Source organism: Culex quinquefasciatus, chromosome 1, assembly GCF_015732765.1.
Source record: "Culex quinquefasciatus strain JHB chromosome 1, VPISU_Cqui_1.0_pri_paternal, whole genome shotgun sequence".
Taxonomy (NCBI): domain Eukaryota; kingdom Metazoa; phylum Arthropoda; class Insecta; order Diptera; family Culicidae; genus Culex; species Culex quinquefasciatus.
Window position 1 is genome coordinate 32,175,006 of NC_051861.1, and position 19,204 is coordinate 32,194,209.

Here is a 19,204-nt window from a genome sequence, read left to right on the forward strand (position 1 = left end):
TTGCACTAAAAATGGTATGAAAATACCAAATTTTGGTATTTCTTGTGCAAATACCAGCGACCAAAATGTGCTTTTGGTTGCCCAGTAATAGATGGTAAAAGACCTCAACTTGGTATTGAAATGTTTTTATTTTGAGGTATTATTTTACCCTTGGAATAACATGGTTTGGTATGGTTGTGCCCTTGCACATACAAGAATTTGGTATGATTTCATGGTATTTTACCATCTATTAGTGCGCAACCAAGGGCATAATTTGGTCCCTGTTATTTGCCCAAGTAATACCAAAATTTGGTATTCCCGTGTTATTTACCCCTGCTCGGGTAGGAAAGGGGTTCACTAATGGATAACGTACCCTATTGCAGACATTTTTTTTCACTGAAAAAATACTTTTGGCAGTGCTGGATAGGAATTCCATATAAATTTAAAATATTTCGATAGATCCCATGGAACATGAGATCCCCTGCAGACATGTTAAATGTAATTTGAAATGCAGTAAAATTCCTATTTACATTAAAATTGTAACCCCTGATATTTTGGATCAATGTTGAAGAAGGGGGGCGGGGGGCACATAAACTTTAAAAACTTTTATCGGTATGATTTTTCTCCCCCACGTCAAATGTGAGTAGTATAGCAGATCCCCAAATCTCTCTTATCTCCAAGAGTCTCAAGTTGTGGTTTTTATGTAATCATCAAAGTAATGAGATAGTGGTGTGTGTATTTCGTTATGACAAATTGTTCAACATTTTATGCTTTATGGCAGGTCTAACGGAACACCAACCGACCACGTGATTCTTCAAGCATGCTTTCAAACCCGCATGCGATGATTCTGTACTGTCACCGGCTAAAACATCGCCAATTCCAATAGGAATCCCGCAAACATGCCACAATAACAAGTTGCTTTCGCTTAGGCCCTTTACGCTTTCCGTACCGGTATGCGATGCGTATCGCAACGGTTGACGTTTAGTCGATTTGTTTGGGTTTTCCGTCGCGTAGGAAAAATTCCTCAACACACAAACGCAACGCCAGAAACAGGTTGGTAAAGTCTTCGTATGACCGTACACTTTGATAGCCGCTTGCAGCCGCCGGAGCCCTCGCAATGAAGCCATTCGTCGTGATCCGGAAGCTGGAGGGAGCGGACAACTTGCAGTGCCAAACGGTGGTCAAGGACTTTGTGATGGCGGGTGCCTGGGACGCGTTCGTGTCCTGTCTGTTCCGCGAGGTGAGTGTCAATAACCTGTTTTTTATTGATTTTTATTTTTCTCTAATTGACCTGCGGTTTGTGGGGCTTCTCTTTGGGGGGTGGACAGATTACGCTGCAGCTGGTGGTCATCGTGTGGGCGATCATGTTTATCTTCTTTGGGATTCCGCTGCTGATGTGCTGCGTGGCCATACCGATCGTGGTCGGTTTGATACTGTTTACGACCTACGGGAGTTACTTCAACAAGGCGAATGAGCTGGCTATTCGGGGAGGGAACAAGCTGTGCTGGGTGGCGGAGATGTACGAGCCACTGGTGTTTGATGGGCCGCTGGAGATTGACCGGTTCTACGAGGATGTTCCGAAGGTGGACAAGGCGCAGCTGAGCAAGATGAGACGGAAGATTGTGGGGACGATCTCCTGTCGGAGTCATTTGATATTGGAAAACTCGGGGTGGATTTACAGGTTGGCCGTTAGTCCCAGGTATCCGTTTGCGGAGATTGCTGAACAACTGATTATTCGAGTGCTGTCCAACGCGTTTGACAACCAGCTGTTTACGGTGGAAACGGTTACGTCGGAGTGCGACGAGTGCATCCGGGAGGTGTACCTGAAGCTGGGGTAAGTGGTCTGGCAGAACTCTCATGAATTTATGAAAAAAAAAACTTTTCTTTTTCAGCTTCACCCTCCGACTAGCTTACCACAAGCAAATCGTGGGCAACACGCTGAAGGTGATGAAGTCGCTGATTGGAATTGACCCGTTCGAGTGGAACCAGAACCGGGAGCAGATCAAGGTGGAGCTTGAAAACTGACTGACCTCACCATCATCCTCATATCAACGCATGACAACGATGGCGTCCATGACGCGATCCACTAGAATGATTCGAACTTTACACGCCCCATTTTGCTAGTTCTGAAAGCCGGTCGCGACTTTGGTGCAACGATTAAGTTAAGGGTAGGTTAAGGGATGATGGTTTTAGTCACTGCTGACACTGCTCGGAAGATTAGTCTCAATTATTGACAGTTGGTGGTTACCCAAATTTATCGGAAACATTTTTGTGAAAAGTATTAGAGGCGTAGCGTTTGGCCATAAAACATAAAGTTAAATAATCATAAGATACATTTCGAGTGAGTTTTCTTAAGGACTCATTCGAGACATAATCAAACATTCTCAAAATCTATCGTAAATCAAACATTCAGGCTGAAAGAGTGAAAATTAAAATACGATTTTCGTGATCAGGGACAGATTCTTTTGAATTCTGATTCGGAAAAACTGCCAACTATTGAGAAAGGTAAAAGTTACTGCGCATTTCAATGTACTAATTTATATATCTACTGAATAGTTACAAAAATTACAACTATACAAGCTAGATGCTTTGTGTAACGTCTTTTCCTCTACTTCGATACACCCAAACCGAGTCGATTCCGGCGTCTATCGTTTTGATTGGCGGCAGTGTCGGAAACGGGAAGCGACACGCTATGATCGTCGAGTCCGGCCGGGCTTCCGCTTTAATTTTGGTCTCCAGATCTGCCATCTTGAATAAAGAAAATGGTTTTAATATTTGTTTATTTTTCATTTTCCACTGTTTACCATTTGCTCCACTCCGAAAATCACGATATTGTTGTACCCGGAAATGTCATACTTCCACAGGTCCTTTCGGAAGAACCGCGTCTGTCCAAAAACACCCCCGGACAGGGCAGCCAACCTTGAATAATACACAAGCCACGGGTTCAGCTCCACCCCGTGAGCCTCAATCCGATGCGCCTTGGCGGCCGCAATCACGATCCTCCCGTCACCGGAACCAATATCCAGCAGGCGGTTCCCCCTGGCCGCATCAGCCATCCGAACCGACGCCAGTACATTTTCGATCTGGCGGCTCGTGGCCGGAACGTACGGCAGGCAGTGTTTACGCAACGCCGGCGCCACGAACGGGAAGCACACGATGGAGAGGCCGACGGCGATGCCACCTAGAGAAAAAAAATACGAGCTTAGTTTGTTAAAGTAATCAATTTGTGGTACGTACCGGTAACGCCGATGAGAATCTTCCCGGAGATGGACTTGGGGGAAGCTGGACCGGCGACTTTTGTGGTCTGGCCGAGGGCCTCGAGTGCGTTCAACTCGTTTGTTGACATTTTGCTTAAGAACGAGCACTTGCGGTCAATGTCAAAGAGGAGAGGAGAAAAGTCATAACAGATGGCGTTTTTGGTTTGTAAAGGGCCTATTTGATTGAGGAAAAGATAAATCTGAAGTTTTTAAATTTTGAGTTATGACACGATTTTTTTTTTCTTGCAATGGGGTAATTTTACAAACCCCCATCAAACTGTTATTTGTTAAGAAAGGTGCTTGAAAGATTAATTAAGAAACATATCATATTTTTTGTAACACTCTTTAGTGAAAAACTTTATAAATTTAATTGAAACTGTATTTCTGAGACAACGGAATCTGAACGTTGACATTTATTTTTCATTTTTTTATTTTCTAGAGATACAAGTAACTATACAAAAATACATTAGTTTCACTTAGGTTTTACATTCTCAATAGAAACTTGCATGCAAGTTTGTCTGGGAAAATCATTATTTTGTAAAAATATTTCTCCTGCAAAACTCAACGAAACTTTACAAAATTGGGTACTAAAGCCCTGTGTCAATTTTTATGTACAACGGTAAAAAACACGATTAAAAACCATTTCTGATCATTTTTTTTTCATTTTAACTCAAAAAAAAATTTGATTAGACAACATTTTTTCGATGGATCAACTATGGTCCCCTTGGAACGAGCTGTCAAGTAGGAGCTTTTCTGTCAAGAAGGACCGCGAGGTTAATTTTTCAAAATTGATTTAAAAATCCATTTTAAACTCTTTGTGGTCGTACAAAGGGTCATTGTACTCAGAAAAATAAGCTTTATCGCTGTAAACAAAAATATCAGCAATCTAAGCTTCATTTTAGGACCCAATTGAGCATTTCAGGAAAGGAGCGACAACTTTCTATAGAGTTATCTAAGCCCGATCTCACGCACACTAGCACGCCCTTTGTTTTGCTGGCTGGTACAAAATTTAACCTCAATCTTTTTCGTGTACGTACACGCAATACATGCGCACGTAGATAACTCTATACTCAACCGCCGGTGGTTGGTCCCTTTTTTGTTTAGTTTGTAAACCGTTGGTTAGTCAAAGTCAAACTGTCACTTTTTACACGGCGCCCACGCACACTATCAAATCAAACGTTTGGTAGTGTGTGTGAACTCCGTGTGAAAGGAGTGTTAAACTAAAAAGTGACCCCGTTCGTTTGACAACAGTTGGTGTCAAACCATCTGGGTTTGAGTACAGGAATATGAAATTTCAATACATTTGTATCAGTTTTTTTAATGTAAGAGATTACCCACTGTGTGGAGTGATACACCCTATTGCGATGTATGTGAGCGCACTCCATTGGATCGGATCGAATAGGCCCCTCGTACGCTGGGCTTGACGCAGCCATGCACTGACAGCGCATGGACGCAGCCACACGAACGGTGCGGTGACAGCTGACAAAGCAGGTCCAGCTCCCGGCCTCTTTACTAGTGTGACGCTCGGTCGGATCGGATGTGAGGTCGCACCGATTCTCCCGGCGGGCGATTTCCCGAGTGGGTTATAGACCCACACATTGGCGACCGTGACGGAGTTGAAATTTTATTTTCAACTTCAAAGAACCGTCGGGAAATCGCCTGCCGACGTGTTTCTTGTGCAGATTTGTTTGTTTGGTGCTGTTGATTTGTGAAAAAAAGGATTTTTTTTTGTTTTTTTTATGGAGGAAGGATTGGAGTGGAACAAAGGCGCGAGCTTGTTCGTTTGGTGAGTAAAGTGAAACTGAGTTTGACAGAATGGAATTTGGTTGAATCGCGTTGGGCACGGAGGTCACATGGGCCTGCCGTGGAAAATAGCCTGGAAGGCCGCGATCAGTGGAACATTTTGTCGCGTTGGGCACGGTGGGTCAGATTGGCCCGCCGTGGTAAATAGCCTGGAAGGCCGCGATTGTTCCAAGAAAAAAAAGAATCGCGATGGGCACGGAGGTCAGATGTGCCTGCCGTGGGAAATAGCCTGGAAGGCCGCGATTAGTGGAACATTTTGTCGCGTTGGGCACGGTGGGTCAGATTGGCCCGCCGTGGTAAATAGCCTGGAAGGCCGCGATTAGTGGAACATTTTGTCGCGTTGGGCACGGTGGGTCAGATTGGCTCGCCGTGGTAAATAGCCTGGAAGGCCGCGATTGTTCCAAGAAAAAAAGAATCGCGATGGGCACGGAGGTCAGATGGGCCTGCCGTGGAAAATAGCCTGGAAGGCCGCGTTTAGTGGAACATTTTGTCGCGTTGGGCACGGTGGGTCAGATTGGCCCACCGTGGTAAATAGCCTGGAAGGCCGCGATTAGTGGAACATTTTGTCGCGTTGGGCACGGTGGGTCAGATTGGCCCGCCGTGGTAAATAGCCTGGAAGGCCGCGATTAGTGGAACATTTTGTCGCGTTGGGCACGGTGGGTCAGATTGGCTCGCCGTGGTAAATAGCCTGGAAGGCCGCGATTGTTCCAAGAAAAAAGAATCGCGATGGGCACGGAGGTCAGATGGGCCTGCCGTGGAAAATAGCCTGGAAGGCCGCGATCAGTGGAACATTTTGTCGCGTTGGGCACGGTGGGTCAGATTGGCCCGCCGTGGTAAATAGCCTGGAAGGCCGCGATTGTTCCAAGAAAAAAAGAATGGCGATGGGCACGGAGGTCAGATGGGCCTGCCGTGGAAAATAGCCTGGAAGGCCGCGATTGGTGGAACATTTTGTCGCGTTGGGCACGGTGGGTCAGATTGGCTCGCCGTGGTAAATAGCCTGGAAGGCCGCGATTGTTCCAAGAAAAAAGAATCGCGATGGGCACGGAGGTCAGATGGGCCTGCCGTGGAAAATAGCCTGGAAGGCCGCGATTGGTGGAACATTTTGTCGCGTTGGGCACGGTGGGTCAGATTGACTCGCCGTGGTAAATAGCCTGGAAGGCCGCGATTGTTCCAAGAAAAAAAGAATCGCGATGGGCACGGAGGTCAGATGGGCCTGCCGTGGAAAATAGCCTGGAAGGCCGCGATTGGTGGAACATTTTGTCGCGTTGGGCACGGTGGGCCAGATTGGCTCGCCGTGGTAAATAGCCTGGAAGGCCGCGATTGTTCCAAGAAAAAAAGAATCGCGATGGGCACGGAGGTCAGATGGGCCTGCCGTGGAAAATAGCCTGGAAGGCCGCGATCAGTGGAACATTTTGTCGCGTTGGGCACGGTGGGTCAGATTGGCCCGCCGTGGTAAATAGCCTGGAAGGCCGCGATTGTTCCAAGAAAAAAAAGAATCGCGATGGGCACGGAGGTCAGATGGGCCTGCCGTGGGAAATAGCCTGGAAGGCCGCGATTAGTGGAACATTTTGTCGCGTTGGGCACGGTGGGTCAGATCGGCCCACCGTGGTAAATAGCCTGGAAGGCCGCGATTGTTCCAAGAAAAAAAGAATCGCGATGGGCACGGAGGTCAGATGGGCCTGCCGTGGAAAATAGCCTGGAAGGCCGCGTTTAGTGGAACATTTTGTCGCGTTGGGCACGGTGGGTCAGATTGGCCCGCCGTGGTAAATAGCCTGGAAGGCCGCGATTAGTGGAACATTTTGTCGCGTTGGGCACGGTGGGTCAGATTGGCCCGCCGTGGTAAATAGCCTGGAAGGCCGCGATTAGTGGAACATTTTGTCGCGTTGGGCACGGTGGGTCAGATTGGCTCGCCGTGGTAAATAGCCTGGAAGGCCGCGATTGTTCCAACAAAAAAAAAAAATGAATCGCGATGGGCATGGAGGTCAGATGGGCCTACCGTGGAAAATAGCCTGGAAGAGATGCAAGAAATATTGACAAGTTGTAAGGATTTTAGGAATTTCTGTATGTAGTGCTGTGTTTGCCAGAATGTAGGTCAATAAAGAGAGTGGAAAATAAGACTTGAATCATTTGGTAGTGTAATTTAAGCAAATCCATACCTTAATTACGATAAAGTAGGTTATATGCCAGAATGGTTTACAGAAACCAAGATAGAAAAAGAGAGAAAGAGAGATAGATAGAAAGAGAGATAGATAGAAAGAGAGATAGATAGAAAGAGAGATAGATAGAAAGAGAGATAGATAGAAAGAGAGATAGATAGAAAGATAGATAGATAGATAGAAAGAGAGATAGATAGAAAGAGAGATAGATAGAAAGAGAAAGAGAGAGAGAGACAGAGAGAGAGAGACAGAGAGAGAGACAGAGAGAGAGAGAGAGACAGAGAGATAGAAAGATATATAGAGAGAAAATAGAAAATCACGAAAATTACAATCCTTAATTAGAAAACCAAAATTAGCTAATTTCAAATGGTGATTTAGTCAAAGCTGAGATGGACTAACAGTGGGCTAAGCCATGAATATCAGTTTAGTTGAATGCGTTAAGTGAAATGCTTGTTAGAAATTCTAACGTATCCTTCTTTTTTGATCAATGTTGGCAATGGATCCGAAGGTTACTGAGGATTTGGTTTTTTGGTTTTAATGGAAACTTTTGCAGATTGCATAGGAATGCCGCTCTGTAGTCGTGGCATTTATTTCATGGTTCAATTGTTTCAACAATATTTTTTTATGGAGAAGAGGAGAGATGTGTGGAGTGATACACCCTATTGCGATGTATGTGAGCGCACTCCATTGGATCGGATCGAATAGGCCCCTCGTACGCTGGGCTTGACGCAGCCATGCACTGACAGCGCATGGACGCAGCCACACGAACGGTGCGGTGACAGCTGACAAAGCAGGTCCAGCTCCCGGCCTCTTTACTAGTGTGACGCTCGGTCGGATCGGATGTGAGGTCGCACCGATTCTCCCGGCGGGCGATTTCCCGAGTGGGTTTATAGACCCACACACCCACTAGAGTTTTTTTGTTTTCTGAGTCACAAACATATTTATTGATGGTTAAAATAAAAAAAACTTCGTTCTGCGAATATGTTGACAATGCCGCAAATAATGTCACACTACTTGACAGCATTAACAAAATTAATATATTAAATAATAGACAAGAAAAAAAACGACACGAAGAGTCGGGCAAGAAGGATGATTGACCACAATGGCCAGTTGTTCTAACAGCTAACGCCAAACACAAAAAGGCTAAGCCATTTCCAATAATTTAATTTGTCACTCCATTTTGCCTACGGCAAACTTGACCCTTCTTTTGCTCCTCAACCTCAACGGTCCAAGCTCTTTTTCACCTCGCCGCTTCTTCAGCGGCTTCATCCTCTTGTGTACAATCAGCTCCAGAACAAACACCACCAGCGCCAACCCATTCAACACAAGATAGTAGTAAAACACATTCTTCCAAACGCCCAAATTGAACCTCCGCGCTCCGGCGTCCAGGCCCATCCGGTGCTGGTCCCGGTTCTTCTCGATCATGTACAGCGTTTCCTTGAACTGAATCCGGCTCAGCTCGTTCTCGACGATTCCGGCCTCCACGCAGCGAACCGTAATCTCATTCAGAGGTTCCAACAGCGGGGAATCCTTGGGCAGCGCCATGGCCGTGTAGAACTCGAACACGTGCTCGCCAATCACGTGGATCAAACTCTGCATACGTTCGTCGTCGTAGAACCTCGCCTTCACCACACCCGCTCTAAGATCGTGGATCATCACGGCCGTCGATCGGGAAGCGAGCATGGTCGCGATCAGGGCAGCTCCGGTTATGTTGTTGCCGGCTACGGAGGACTTTCGCGAGAGCTTTTTGTACGGTATGTCTTGATCTTGGACTTCTTTACGGGCTGGTTGGATGAAGGTAGCGTACGCCACCGGGATCATGGGCACCAGCTCGGAATCGAGCAGTTCATCGATCTTTTGTATGTCGTCGAGGTGATCGTTGTTCGTGTTCAGACGTTTGATGATGATCGCTTGCCAAATCGAGTAGGTTATGATCGTGTACAGCAGGATTCCGGAGAAGATCAATCGGGCGTGGATGCGGGTAGGGAGTCTAGTGGACACAGCTAAGGTAACCGCCAGGGTGTGCATCATCAATCCGGGGAACTTGTTTTGACGATCGATGAGCTTCAACAGTAGGGGGACCGTTGTAGCGAGAATGATGTTCACCGCGTAAAAACTCCAAGTAAACGTGTTGAAGAAGACGCGATCTCTGCTGCGCGAGTTGTAGTAGTTCTGTGGGACTATGAAGATTAACTTTGTCGTAGTTAGCTGCCGCAGATATTGTAAGTTTCTACAGTTGTAGCTGTGTATGATTCGCGAGTTCGCCGCCAGGTCGATTTGACCGTTCTCGATCAGTTCCAGTGAACCCCCGAGCGATCCGTTTGGATAGACAAACCCCGTCGACAGCTGGCTGGGAAGAATAACAAACTCGGTGGTAAAGTTCAAGTGTTGTCGCATGATTTCCACAATCTCTCCGTCCAAATACGTGAACCGCTGGATCTTTCCCTGCGGACCACGCACAGCCAACGACATCAGGTCAATATCCGCGATGGCAATTTTCAGTGGAAATTTGTTCAAGCTGTGCACACGATCGTGCAGGAACTGTTGCACAAACTCCACGTAATCGGCCACATCTTTCAAGTCCACAATCACCTCACACTCTAAGTTCCGCTCGTCGATCGTGCCCGGTTCGGTGCGGTACGGGTTCAGCAAGCAGGACTCGATGCTGGCGTCGTCGGCTCGGTTCAGCACGAACATGTTCGGCACCCGGTAGTCGATCCACGCCCGACGAAACAATCTCAATATCTCTTCCTGGGTTAGTCGGTAACCAACCAGAACCAGCTTAGCAATCGGATTCAACTGGGCAGCCCCAGGGATCAGTTTGTCCATAAAGACCTCGAACGTTGCTCGGCTTAGGAATCCCTCCAGATGTGAGTACGGATTGATGTCCAGACTGTTCTCGGACATCTTGCGCTTGTACACCTGCTTCAGCAGTTTGTCAACGGTGTACAGCGTGAGTGGTTGCTTCAAACCGTCCAGCGTGCACTGGAGAGCCGTTACCGAGGGATTTTGGCCGTCCGAGGTCTCCACCACGTTGAGATAGTGCAAATCCTCCAGCAGTCGCTTGATCAGCTCAATGTAGATCACGTTACTGGTAAGTGTGCAGTAAGATGTGGGCATCACGATAGAGTAGTTGGAACTGTTGGCAAAGGATGCCAAAGCCACCGTTAGAAGAAGCGTTATCGCGCGCATTTTCAAACGTTTTCGAGGGTGTTGAGCCTATGGGCGGTGTTTTATATTGTTGAGAGTACAATGGAGAAGAATGGAACGTTTAACTTTGTTCAATAGAAATTTTATCTCCTTTTGTTATGGTTTGAATATTGAAACACGAACGCCTCACAAAAATCCAGAAGCTTTAGCTGAGGGATGCTCATTTCCACAGAAAATTTCTTAAATGTGTTAGTTTTCTAAAGTTTTGCAAAAAAAAAAATGTTTGCTCAGCATATGCTCCTGAACCATCTTTTAAGTTTCCGGTTGATCTTTCTTTGATTCCATTGGTCCACCAAAAGCTCCCCCACAAACACAACGCTAGCCAGTAACAGTAAAAGTCCCCACACATAAACGAAAAACCGCAGCTCGCTCCATCCGACCATGGTCGGTTCCTTTGCTTCCGACTTAAACTTCCCGTCCCGATAGCGCCGGATGTAAGCCAAATATCCATCGTGCGCCATGTAGTCCAAGTTGTGCTTCACGAGTCCTCCCTCGACGAACTGCATAGTGATTTGGTTCAGCGGTTCGATGTACTTTGAGCTGGCCGGAACGAGCGCCGCCACGTGGAAATCTTGCACTATCTCTGGGATCACGTGCAGTAGATCTTCCCCCGTTGTGGGATCGTAAAAGGTCGGCATCAGCTTGTTGATCGGGGCGCCCCCCATGAGTGCCGCCATCGAGCGATTTTGGGCGACCTGTTGGAGCAGTTTTACTTGATCGGTGTCGCCGACGATGATCCGATCGGTGAGACCGAGCTCCTTAATTCGATCCTCGTCGAACCGAACCAAGTCAGTCATGGACGAGTGGAGCGCTAGCTTTAGGGAGGTGTCTTGGATGAGTTCCTGGATGCTGTCGATGTCCCGCGCGGTTGTGAAGAGGTTCATCTGCTGGACCAAATTTGCTTGAAAGACATTGTACATGATGCACTGGAATAGGATCAAGCTGATCCAGTAGAGTCGCTGTGAGGAAACCGCGCGAATTGTGACGGCCATGTTTGTTACGACGTTGACGGTTCCTAGGATAGCTCTCGCCCATGATGGTTTGGGGTGGCCGAAACTTGACTTTGAGCGAACCCATTCAAGGATCATCAGACCCAGCGGAAACCAGATAATGATGCTCATGTGGAATCCGGAAATTTCAGATGATACAATCGAGAGGCGAAGTCCGCGCTTGGAGGTGTTGTAGTAGTTCTTAGGGGCCACATACCGGAAATGGACGCGTCTTGTCGGGAACAGATACTGCACATTGGTGGTGTTGATAAAGTACATGGTCTGGGACTTGCACATGTCAGCCCGTTCGTACTCGATGTCACCGAGGGCTCCACTGAACGTCCCGTTTGGCTGTTGATAGCCCAAGACGGTGTATGGATTCATGTAAACTGGTGTAAAGTTAAGCATTTTGGCCATGGCCAGCAGCATTTCATCGTCCACGAAGACCACTCGCTTCGAGTCGTAGGTATTACGGTTGGGATCAGTGAACATGGTGACCCGGAACTTGCCGTTCACTTGTTCGTCATTTTGTACAGAGTTATCAACCAGAAACGTTACATCTTCCGATGTGGCACCACTTCGACACAGGACACTATTCTGACTGCTACTAATTACACATAGCCGTTTAGAGGACCCATCAATGATCAGTGCCACCGTACGGGTGACCATTTGGATCATCGACCGAAGGTTTCCGATGCACTGATCTACGGTTCCGAACATTATCATCAGGCCAATATCTTCAAAGTCCTTGAACTCAAGCAAGGTCGTAGTTCGCATGAAGTTGACCTTCTGGATCGCGAGCAGCAGGACTCTGTTGATGTTGAGGCGCCATGCGCGGTTGTCTGAGAATAAATCTGAATTAGGTACAAATGTAATACATTTCATTGGAGTGTCATACATCTATTCAACGAACGGTAAACGGTATAACTTAGTGATTCTTGCCAAAGATTCGGCCGTAGAAGGCAGTTGAACCATTCCGCGTACATAGGAAATACTGCGACCTCCGAAACATTCTGAAAGCAACATTTGGAATATTTTTTTCAGCTTGATACGAAAATACAACCTTGAAATACTCTCGCAGGACATCCCTAACCATATCCGAGGGAAAATTTGTGCAAGCATCGTCGAGTTTGTTTAAATTAGCTTCAGTTGAGCTACTTTTGAACACCAAAATCAAAATCAGTCCTAATGCCTTAGTAAACATTTTAACTTTGATTGATGCCCAAACTTTCCCGTATTCATTGGCTCCCATTTTTTTTATTCCTTGGAGTTTGTCCTAATTTGCCTGTCATCGTCAGCTTAATAATCTGATAAACAGTCTCGGCCAGTTCATTGAAAGAATACGCATGATTAATATCACCGAAATTGTCCTTTAACAGGCAAAGCGAGCATTGCCCTTTTAACTCATTTTACCATCGTCAAACCGAGCTTAATTTAATAAACATACATCCAAAATTTAGAGTCGAAAGAATCGTTCCCTCAAAATTTATTGAGGGCTCAGCGCCAAAATCGAGAGAATAATGCTACCAACTCACGCCACCATAACAAATGTGTTCATTTGTTAAATGATACAATAAATCTCCAACAAGTGTCATACATCGACTTTTTACCACTCCTTGTTCATCAAGCTGTGGTGGCCGAGGCAGTCATGTTATTGGGTTAGTATGTCAAAGATCTCTGGATCGATTCCCGTAGTCGAAACTTTTGTTTTTTTTTTTGTTTTGACTAATGAACTCTTTTGCAAATGAACCTCGAGAGAATAATTCTCTCGTCCATCTCGAGCTGTGTTCTCTGTGTCCTCAAAGAGTACCACTATTCTCTCGGCTCGAGTCCATTATTCTCTAGAACTAGCACTGCCCAGGTTTCTGAAATTTAAGGATTTCTGCATTGTATACTCCGTTCCAAGGGGTTTCCAGCATCAAGGATTACTGACCTAAATGGAATTATTGCTCTGAATTATTTGGAATTACCAGAAATTACTTGGAATACACAACATTATTGAGAATTACAATAAATAAATTTGAATTGCTACATATGAAATACAATAGTATTTAGTTTTTAATCGATATTAAAGTGTATTTTTTTTCAAAACCAGTTAACGTTTTTGAACATTTTAGCCTTTGCTTACAGAGTTAGTTCATCCATCCCGTGTCATCGCTAGATAGAATTGCTAGTTTATTCAAAACTTTTTTCAATAAGCTTAATCTTGAAAATGAAATGTTTAAACCCATATTGCCAATTCAATAACATTCATGAAAAACCTGGAACCGGTCCCAAAGTGGCCAAATTGGTCTAATAGGGTCTTGGATATTATAATTGAACTCTAGAGTTTTTTTTTGTTAAAGGTCCTATGAGCTACTGTGTTTTATATGTTTATCATTATGGGACTTTAAAAAAAACGTTACTTAATCCACCTTAAGGTGGTTGGTGCCTTCCTCACATTCATGTTGTCTTTTAGGTTGTATTTACAAATTTATTTAAGAGTTTGTTTTATTTTATTTTTTTAATTTGATTGTGTTATTTTTTTCATTTATTTTTTTTATAATTATTGTTTTTACCACAACAGCAATTTTCGATTTTTTTTTACCAACTCTCCAAGATAAAGGAGAAAGGGGGGCTGTAATTGAATTTAAAAGTGCTGATATGCCAACATTGAGTGCACGAAGGAATTGCATGCTGCCCCCCTAGTCTTTGTAAACAATGTCTTATGCGTTGTATATTTCAGTTGAAAAGTTCGTGTAAATTTTTGTCGAGACAAAATGATGTATTCAGCAACATAATTAATACAGACTTTTTCCAGAAGAGACGCAGACACTGCTTAAGCAATGTGGCAACCGGGCGATACGCATGCTGCGCGGTTCTCGCGCGTTAGCAAAAAAATCCGGCCTTTGAGGTTATGCAAAAATCACCCTTTTTTGTAGCTACAAAACAACTTTTTCTTGGCATAACTTTAAAAACACTTCACCAAACAGAATAAAATTCAATAGGGTCTTAGGGGACCCCAAAACGAACAGAATAAGGCGGATACGGCCAGTTCTGAGATAATCGAGTGGGAAAAATCATGTCTACACACATCCCCACAGGCATTTGAATTTGATCCTGAGTCGAGAGGTATACGTGAAGGTATATCTAGGAGGTGTATTTAAGAAGTTCATTTTTCGAGTGATTTTATAGTCTTGCCTCAGTGAGGTGAGGAAGGCAAAACAATCAGTCTCTTCTGGCAGCACTATCAGCTTTTTTGGTCGCGACGCCTACCTCAATCTCTTCTGTAGTAGCAGCAAGGGCTGCCAGAGGAACTTTAAAAAAGGTGAAATTTTGATCGTGTTATAAATAGAGCGTCCAATTTCCCGGGGTTACAGAATTCCCAGGAAACGGGAAATTTGAAATTTAACGAAATTTATTCTGATCCTGTTTCTGATCACTATTTTGCAACAAAATTGTACAGAACAGTAACTTTCAAAATGAGTGTGAGGATCAATCAATGGCTTGATAGCTTGTAAAAAATCATAGCACTTTGTGAAAATGTAAAAAAAATATAATTTTTGATGCTGTCTTTCAAATCGTATCAAATAAAAAAAAAATATTTGGACAGTAAAAATCTATGCTCCACACCAATAAAATAACTTTTAAATTTGTCTCAGTGACCATAGAGTTGAAAAAAAAACAATCACTACTCAAAGTTTTCAGATATTTGAAGCGAGTTTTTGAAATATGGTTGCATTCTTAGGGTAAATTTCATAAGATACGACGTTTTTTTTTAAATTATTTTTTATGGCTTCATAGAGTGTAAAAGTGGTTGAAATTAAGTGACATTTTTTCATATTTAACCCTCTAACGACCTTAGACGCTCACGTGCTTCATTAATTTATAACTTCAAACTGTAATTTCACGAAATTTTTCAAACAAATTCTTCTATCATAACCCATTTTGAAAATTTGTATTATATCAATTCAATTTTTATCCAATTTGGTCAGTGTTAACAAAAATGCTGAAAAAACTTCAGTTTTGATCTTGGCCGGAAGAGGTAAATATCTTATTTTCAAATGATATAACAAAAAAAAATTTAAAATAGGTTGGGCGTCATCCATACCATCCATACTTTATGGATGAAACCTTGTCAAAATAATACCGAAATTGTTGTTGGCCAACATATAAGCAAACAATATTCCTAGTTATGAATGCTTCAAAAATGAATATTATCTGAATTCAACCTTGATATAAAATTTACAGACAAGCTGATTAGTTCAATATGAACAGTAGATTGAAGTGAATAAAATCAAATCAGGTTCTGTAATTATTATTTTTTTGTATAATTTCAAAACATTGGTGCCAAAAAAGGTAGGCTAATGTATACTTCCGCATGTATTTCACCGGGAACCGTGGTGTAGGGGTAAGCGTGGTTGCCTCTCACCCAGTCGGCCTGGGTTTGATCCCAGAAGGTCCCGGTGGCATTTTTCGAGACGAGATTTGTCTGATCATGCCTTCCGTCGGACGGGAAGTAAATGTGGGCCCCGGACTAACCTAAAAAGGCTGGTCGTTAGCTCAGTCCAGGTGAAGGAGTCGTCTCTCTGGGTCCTGTCTCGGTGGAGTCGCTGGTAGGCAGTTGGACTGACAATTCAAAGGTCGTCAGTTCGAATCCCGGAGTGGATGGAAGCTACCCAAGTAGCACACTTTATTCGCCAAGAGATTTCCGAACTGCTTGTTGAACTCGTTTACTATGTTTTCCCAACGTCCCTGAGGACTCTTGAACGCTGGAAAAAGCGCACGTTTTTCTGTTGTTGAACATCTCTTCATCCGTCAGAAATGTGCGTGGTTTAAGTTAGTTTTGCATCATTGCATAGAGAACGTTTGTTAAACATGTCATAAGAACTCTTGACTATAAGATTCTGAATTGGGTTTGGTGAACGTTGTTAGAACCTTTTAACAACATCCTGCCTTTAAGATTCAGAAGTGAGTTAGGAAAACGTTTTGAGAACCGTCCAAGAACATATTGTGGCAGACAAGAAATTTAAAGAGGCTTTTCATAGTATACGTCCCAAGTTTTCGCTTTAAATATATTTATCTTTATTTTAAACTTTATTTGTAAGTAATGTCACTTTACGATACTTTAACTACTAGTTTTGTGATTTGTCAGTTTTGATAGGGATACGATGGATAATAAAAATATCAGCAAAAAAAAAAAAAAATCATTCAATTTCATTATTATGCTTATGTAGATATTTTTTTCAATTTTTAAGTACTAATCAACATCGTTTGCTGCTATATAATACTCTGCTGCTGGTTCCCCCGGTGGCTGCATTTTCAGTTTTCCTTTTTGATGAAGAATCCTCACGGCAAGTATCGAACCCTCGATCATTCCAAATGTTAAGTCCGGGCGCGCGTCTGCTTCTTTCCACGAGGGGTTATGTTGGATGAGCAGGCCTAAACGTCAATTAGAAGTCTGCGGTCATCTAGCTTTTACCAAGTTCACTAACAGTTTGTTAAAACTTCCCTTGAACATAAGCTGTTTCTATTTTTAGAACTATCTGTGCTTGTTTCGTCAACATGTTCTTTCTCGGTTTTTAAAACACGAAGGCAAACTTTACATTAACAACTTGTTTACGAGAAATCCCAGCCGAAGCCAAAGGTCAAATCTACTATGCTATCATGTTTAGCAAACTGAAATGAAACATCATGTCTACAAATGTCATTTTGCTCTCCGAGTTCTACAAGCATGTTTCATTTAAGTCAGAATAAACGTCAAAATGAACTTTTCGTAATCCGTTGCTAGATTTGGCATTTATGTTACACAACCATGTTTAACAATGGTTTTTTGATCAAAATTTGAACAAATTACAAAATGTTATGACACTAGTTCAATGATTAACGTATAAAAACGCTTGTGCAGCAATTGTTCAACAAAAAAATAAAAAGCGATGTTTTTCTTGCTACTTGGGTAAGGTGTAAAAAGAGTTTTGCAATTGCCTCAACAATCAAGCCTTCGGACACTTAGTTTCGAGTAGGAATCTCGCAATCGAGAACGCCAAGGCAATGCTGTAGAGCGAATAATTTGATTTGATTTTTTTAGTTATAAATAATGTAACATTTTTTTAGTGGACAAATCTTCACCAAATTTACCCATTTAAACTTCAAAGTGAATGCGTTCGGTCCTGTTGCAAACAATAAAGTCATATTTGGGAATCGGACTTAATACATCTATAGGGAATAACTGGGAGAAAAATACTCTTTCTAATAAAACAGCTACTTTTGTCATATGATGCTCGATTAAAGCTCCAAAAATGCTATTTAGGCTATAAACTTACCAGCAAAAGCACTGCCTCAAGTAAGCACGCACATTTATGCCATTTACTGGCGAAAAATATCAAATTTAATGCACTTTTCAACATAATTTCTATTAAGCGAGACCTTTACTCATCATGTTGGTGGCACACACACCCACACGCAAGATGAGAGGTTAACCGCTTAACGAAAGTTGCCATCAATATCTTTTCACTTGCGCTAACGATTTCAAAGCGCTTAAGATATAAAATTGCTTCCAACTACCGGCAATATGTTCTTTTGCCCATTAGTTAGTCACTCACTTGAAAAATAATCCCGAAACATGTAAATAATTAGCAAGCGCCATAAAAAAAACAAACGTGCCTAGTCTTTTGACGTTTGACTTTTGACGACCCATTCCAATCAAAGGCTGAAGAAACCCGAGCGAGAAGCGAAGGCAAATAAAGAACAAACGGTGGACACCAACACCACCAGCAGCGCCTGTTGGAGTGAGCCAGTGATGCCAGGAAAATTTCTCTATAAACACAATTTTTAGAATTTAACTTTTATGGTTCAAAACAATACAATATTTACTGAATTACATCAACATTGCGCCATAAATATCTATCATGATTTAAGCGGTATACGCACTTCGGAAGGAACCGGCCAAGAAAAAAATCAAATGGGCAGCAGCGGCAGCGCAAGCAAGTCAGAGAGGGTGAAGAAAAGCCCCAAGAAATCGCTCCTTCTCCTTTGTTCTGCTGTTCGTAAAGCTGTTTCTTGACCCCTTTCCTTCCAATGAGCATACTAGCCTTTAATGTGCTAATGATTTCCAAAACAATGCTTTTTCAGCACGTTCCTAAACCATTTTCTTATTTTCCTATTGATCCTTTTTCGATTCCACTGATTCAATAAAAGCTCACCAACAAACACAACACTGGCAAGTGAAAGCACACATCCCCCCAAATAAACAAAAAACTTCAACTCGTTCCATCCAACCATGGTCGGTTCCATCAGCTCCGGCTGAAATTTCCCGTCCCGATAGCGCCGTACATACACCAAATAACCCTCGTAGGCGATGTGGTCCAAGTTGTGTTCAACGAGTCCTCCCTCGACAAACTGCATAGTGATTTGATTCAGCGGTTCGATGTACTTTGAGCTGGCCGGAACGAGCGCCGCCACGTGGAAATCGAGCACAACCTCCGGGATTACGTGCAGCAGATTTTCACCCGTTTTCGGATTGTAGAAGGTCGGCACCAGCTTGCTGACCGCGCCGTTTGCCATGAGGGCCGCTATCGAGCGGTTTTGGGCGACCTGTTGGAGCAGCTTTGCCTGGTCGGTATCGCCGATGGTGATCCGATCGGTAAGTCCGAGTTCCTTTATTCGCTTCTCGTCCAATCGAACCAAGTCGGTCATGGATGAGTGGAGCGTTAGCTTTAGGGAGGTTTCGTGAATGAGTTCCTGGACGCTCTCAATGTCCCGTGAGGTCGTGAAGAGGTTCATCTGCTGGACCATGTTTGCTACGAAGACGTTGTACATGATGAACTGGAAC

The 19,204-nt window shown here is 43.7% G+C and overlaps 3 protein-coding genes across 3 annotated transcripts; 1 reads left to right on the top strand and 2 right to left on the bottom strand.

Annotated features, from left to right (window-relative positions):
* The first annotated feature begins 945 nt into the window (after window positions 1–945).
* On the top strand, window positions 946–2,562 carry LOC6045190. Its single transcript, XM_001862553.2, has 3 exons — window positions 946–1,219; window positions 1,308–1,813; window positions 1,872–2,562. Exons 1-3 carry the CDS (start codon window positions 1,097–1,099, stop codon window positions 2,002–2,004), a joined length of 762 nt encoding a protein of 253 aa, XP_001862588.1. The 5' UTR covers window positions 946–1,096; the 3' UTR covers window positions 2,005–2,562.
* LOC6045194 (ATP synthase subunit C lysine N-methyltransferase) lies at window positions 2,476–3,378 on the bottom strand. The gene is made up of 3 exons (XM_001862554.2): window positions 3,217–3,378; window positions 2,784–3,160; window positions 2,476–2,727 (listed from the first exon to the last, which is right to left on the bottom strand). The coding sequence occupies exons 1-3, from the start codon at window positions 3,323–3,325 to the stop codon at window positions 2,560–2,562; spliced, it is 654 nt and encodes a 217-aa protein (XP_001862589.1). The 5' UTR covers window positions 3,326–3,378; the 3' UTR covers window positions 2,476–2,559.
* A 4,987-nt stretch (window positions 3,379–8,365) lies between these two features.
* Window positions 8,366–10,321, bottom strand: LOC6045195. Its single transcript, XM_001862555.2, has one exon. The coding sequence runs from the start codon at window positions 10,313–10,315 to the stop codon at window positions 8,366–8,368; it is 1,950 nt and encodes a 649-aa protein (XP_001862590.2). The 5' UTR covers window positions 10,316–10,321.
* Between the last annotated feature and the right edge of the window lie 8,883 nt (window positions 10,322–19,204).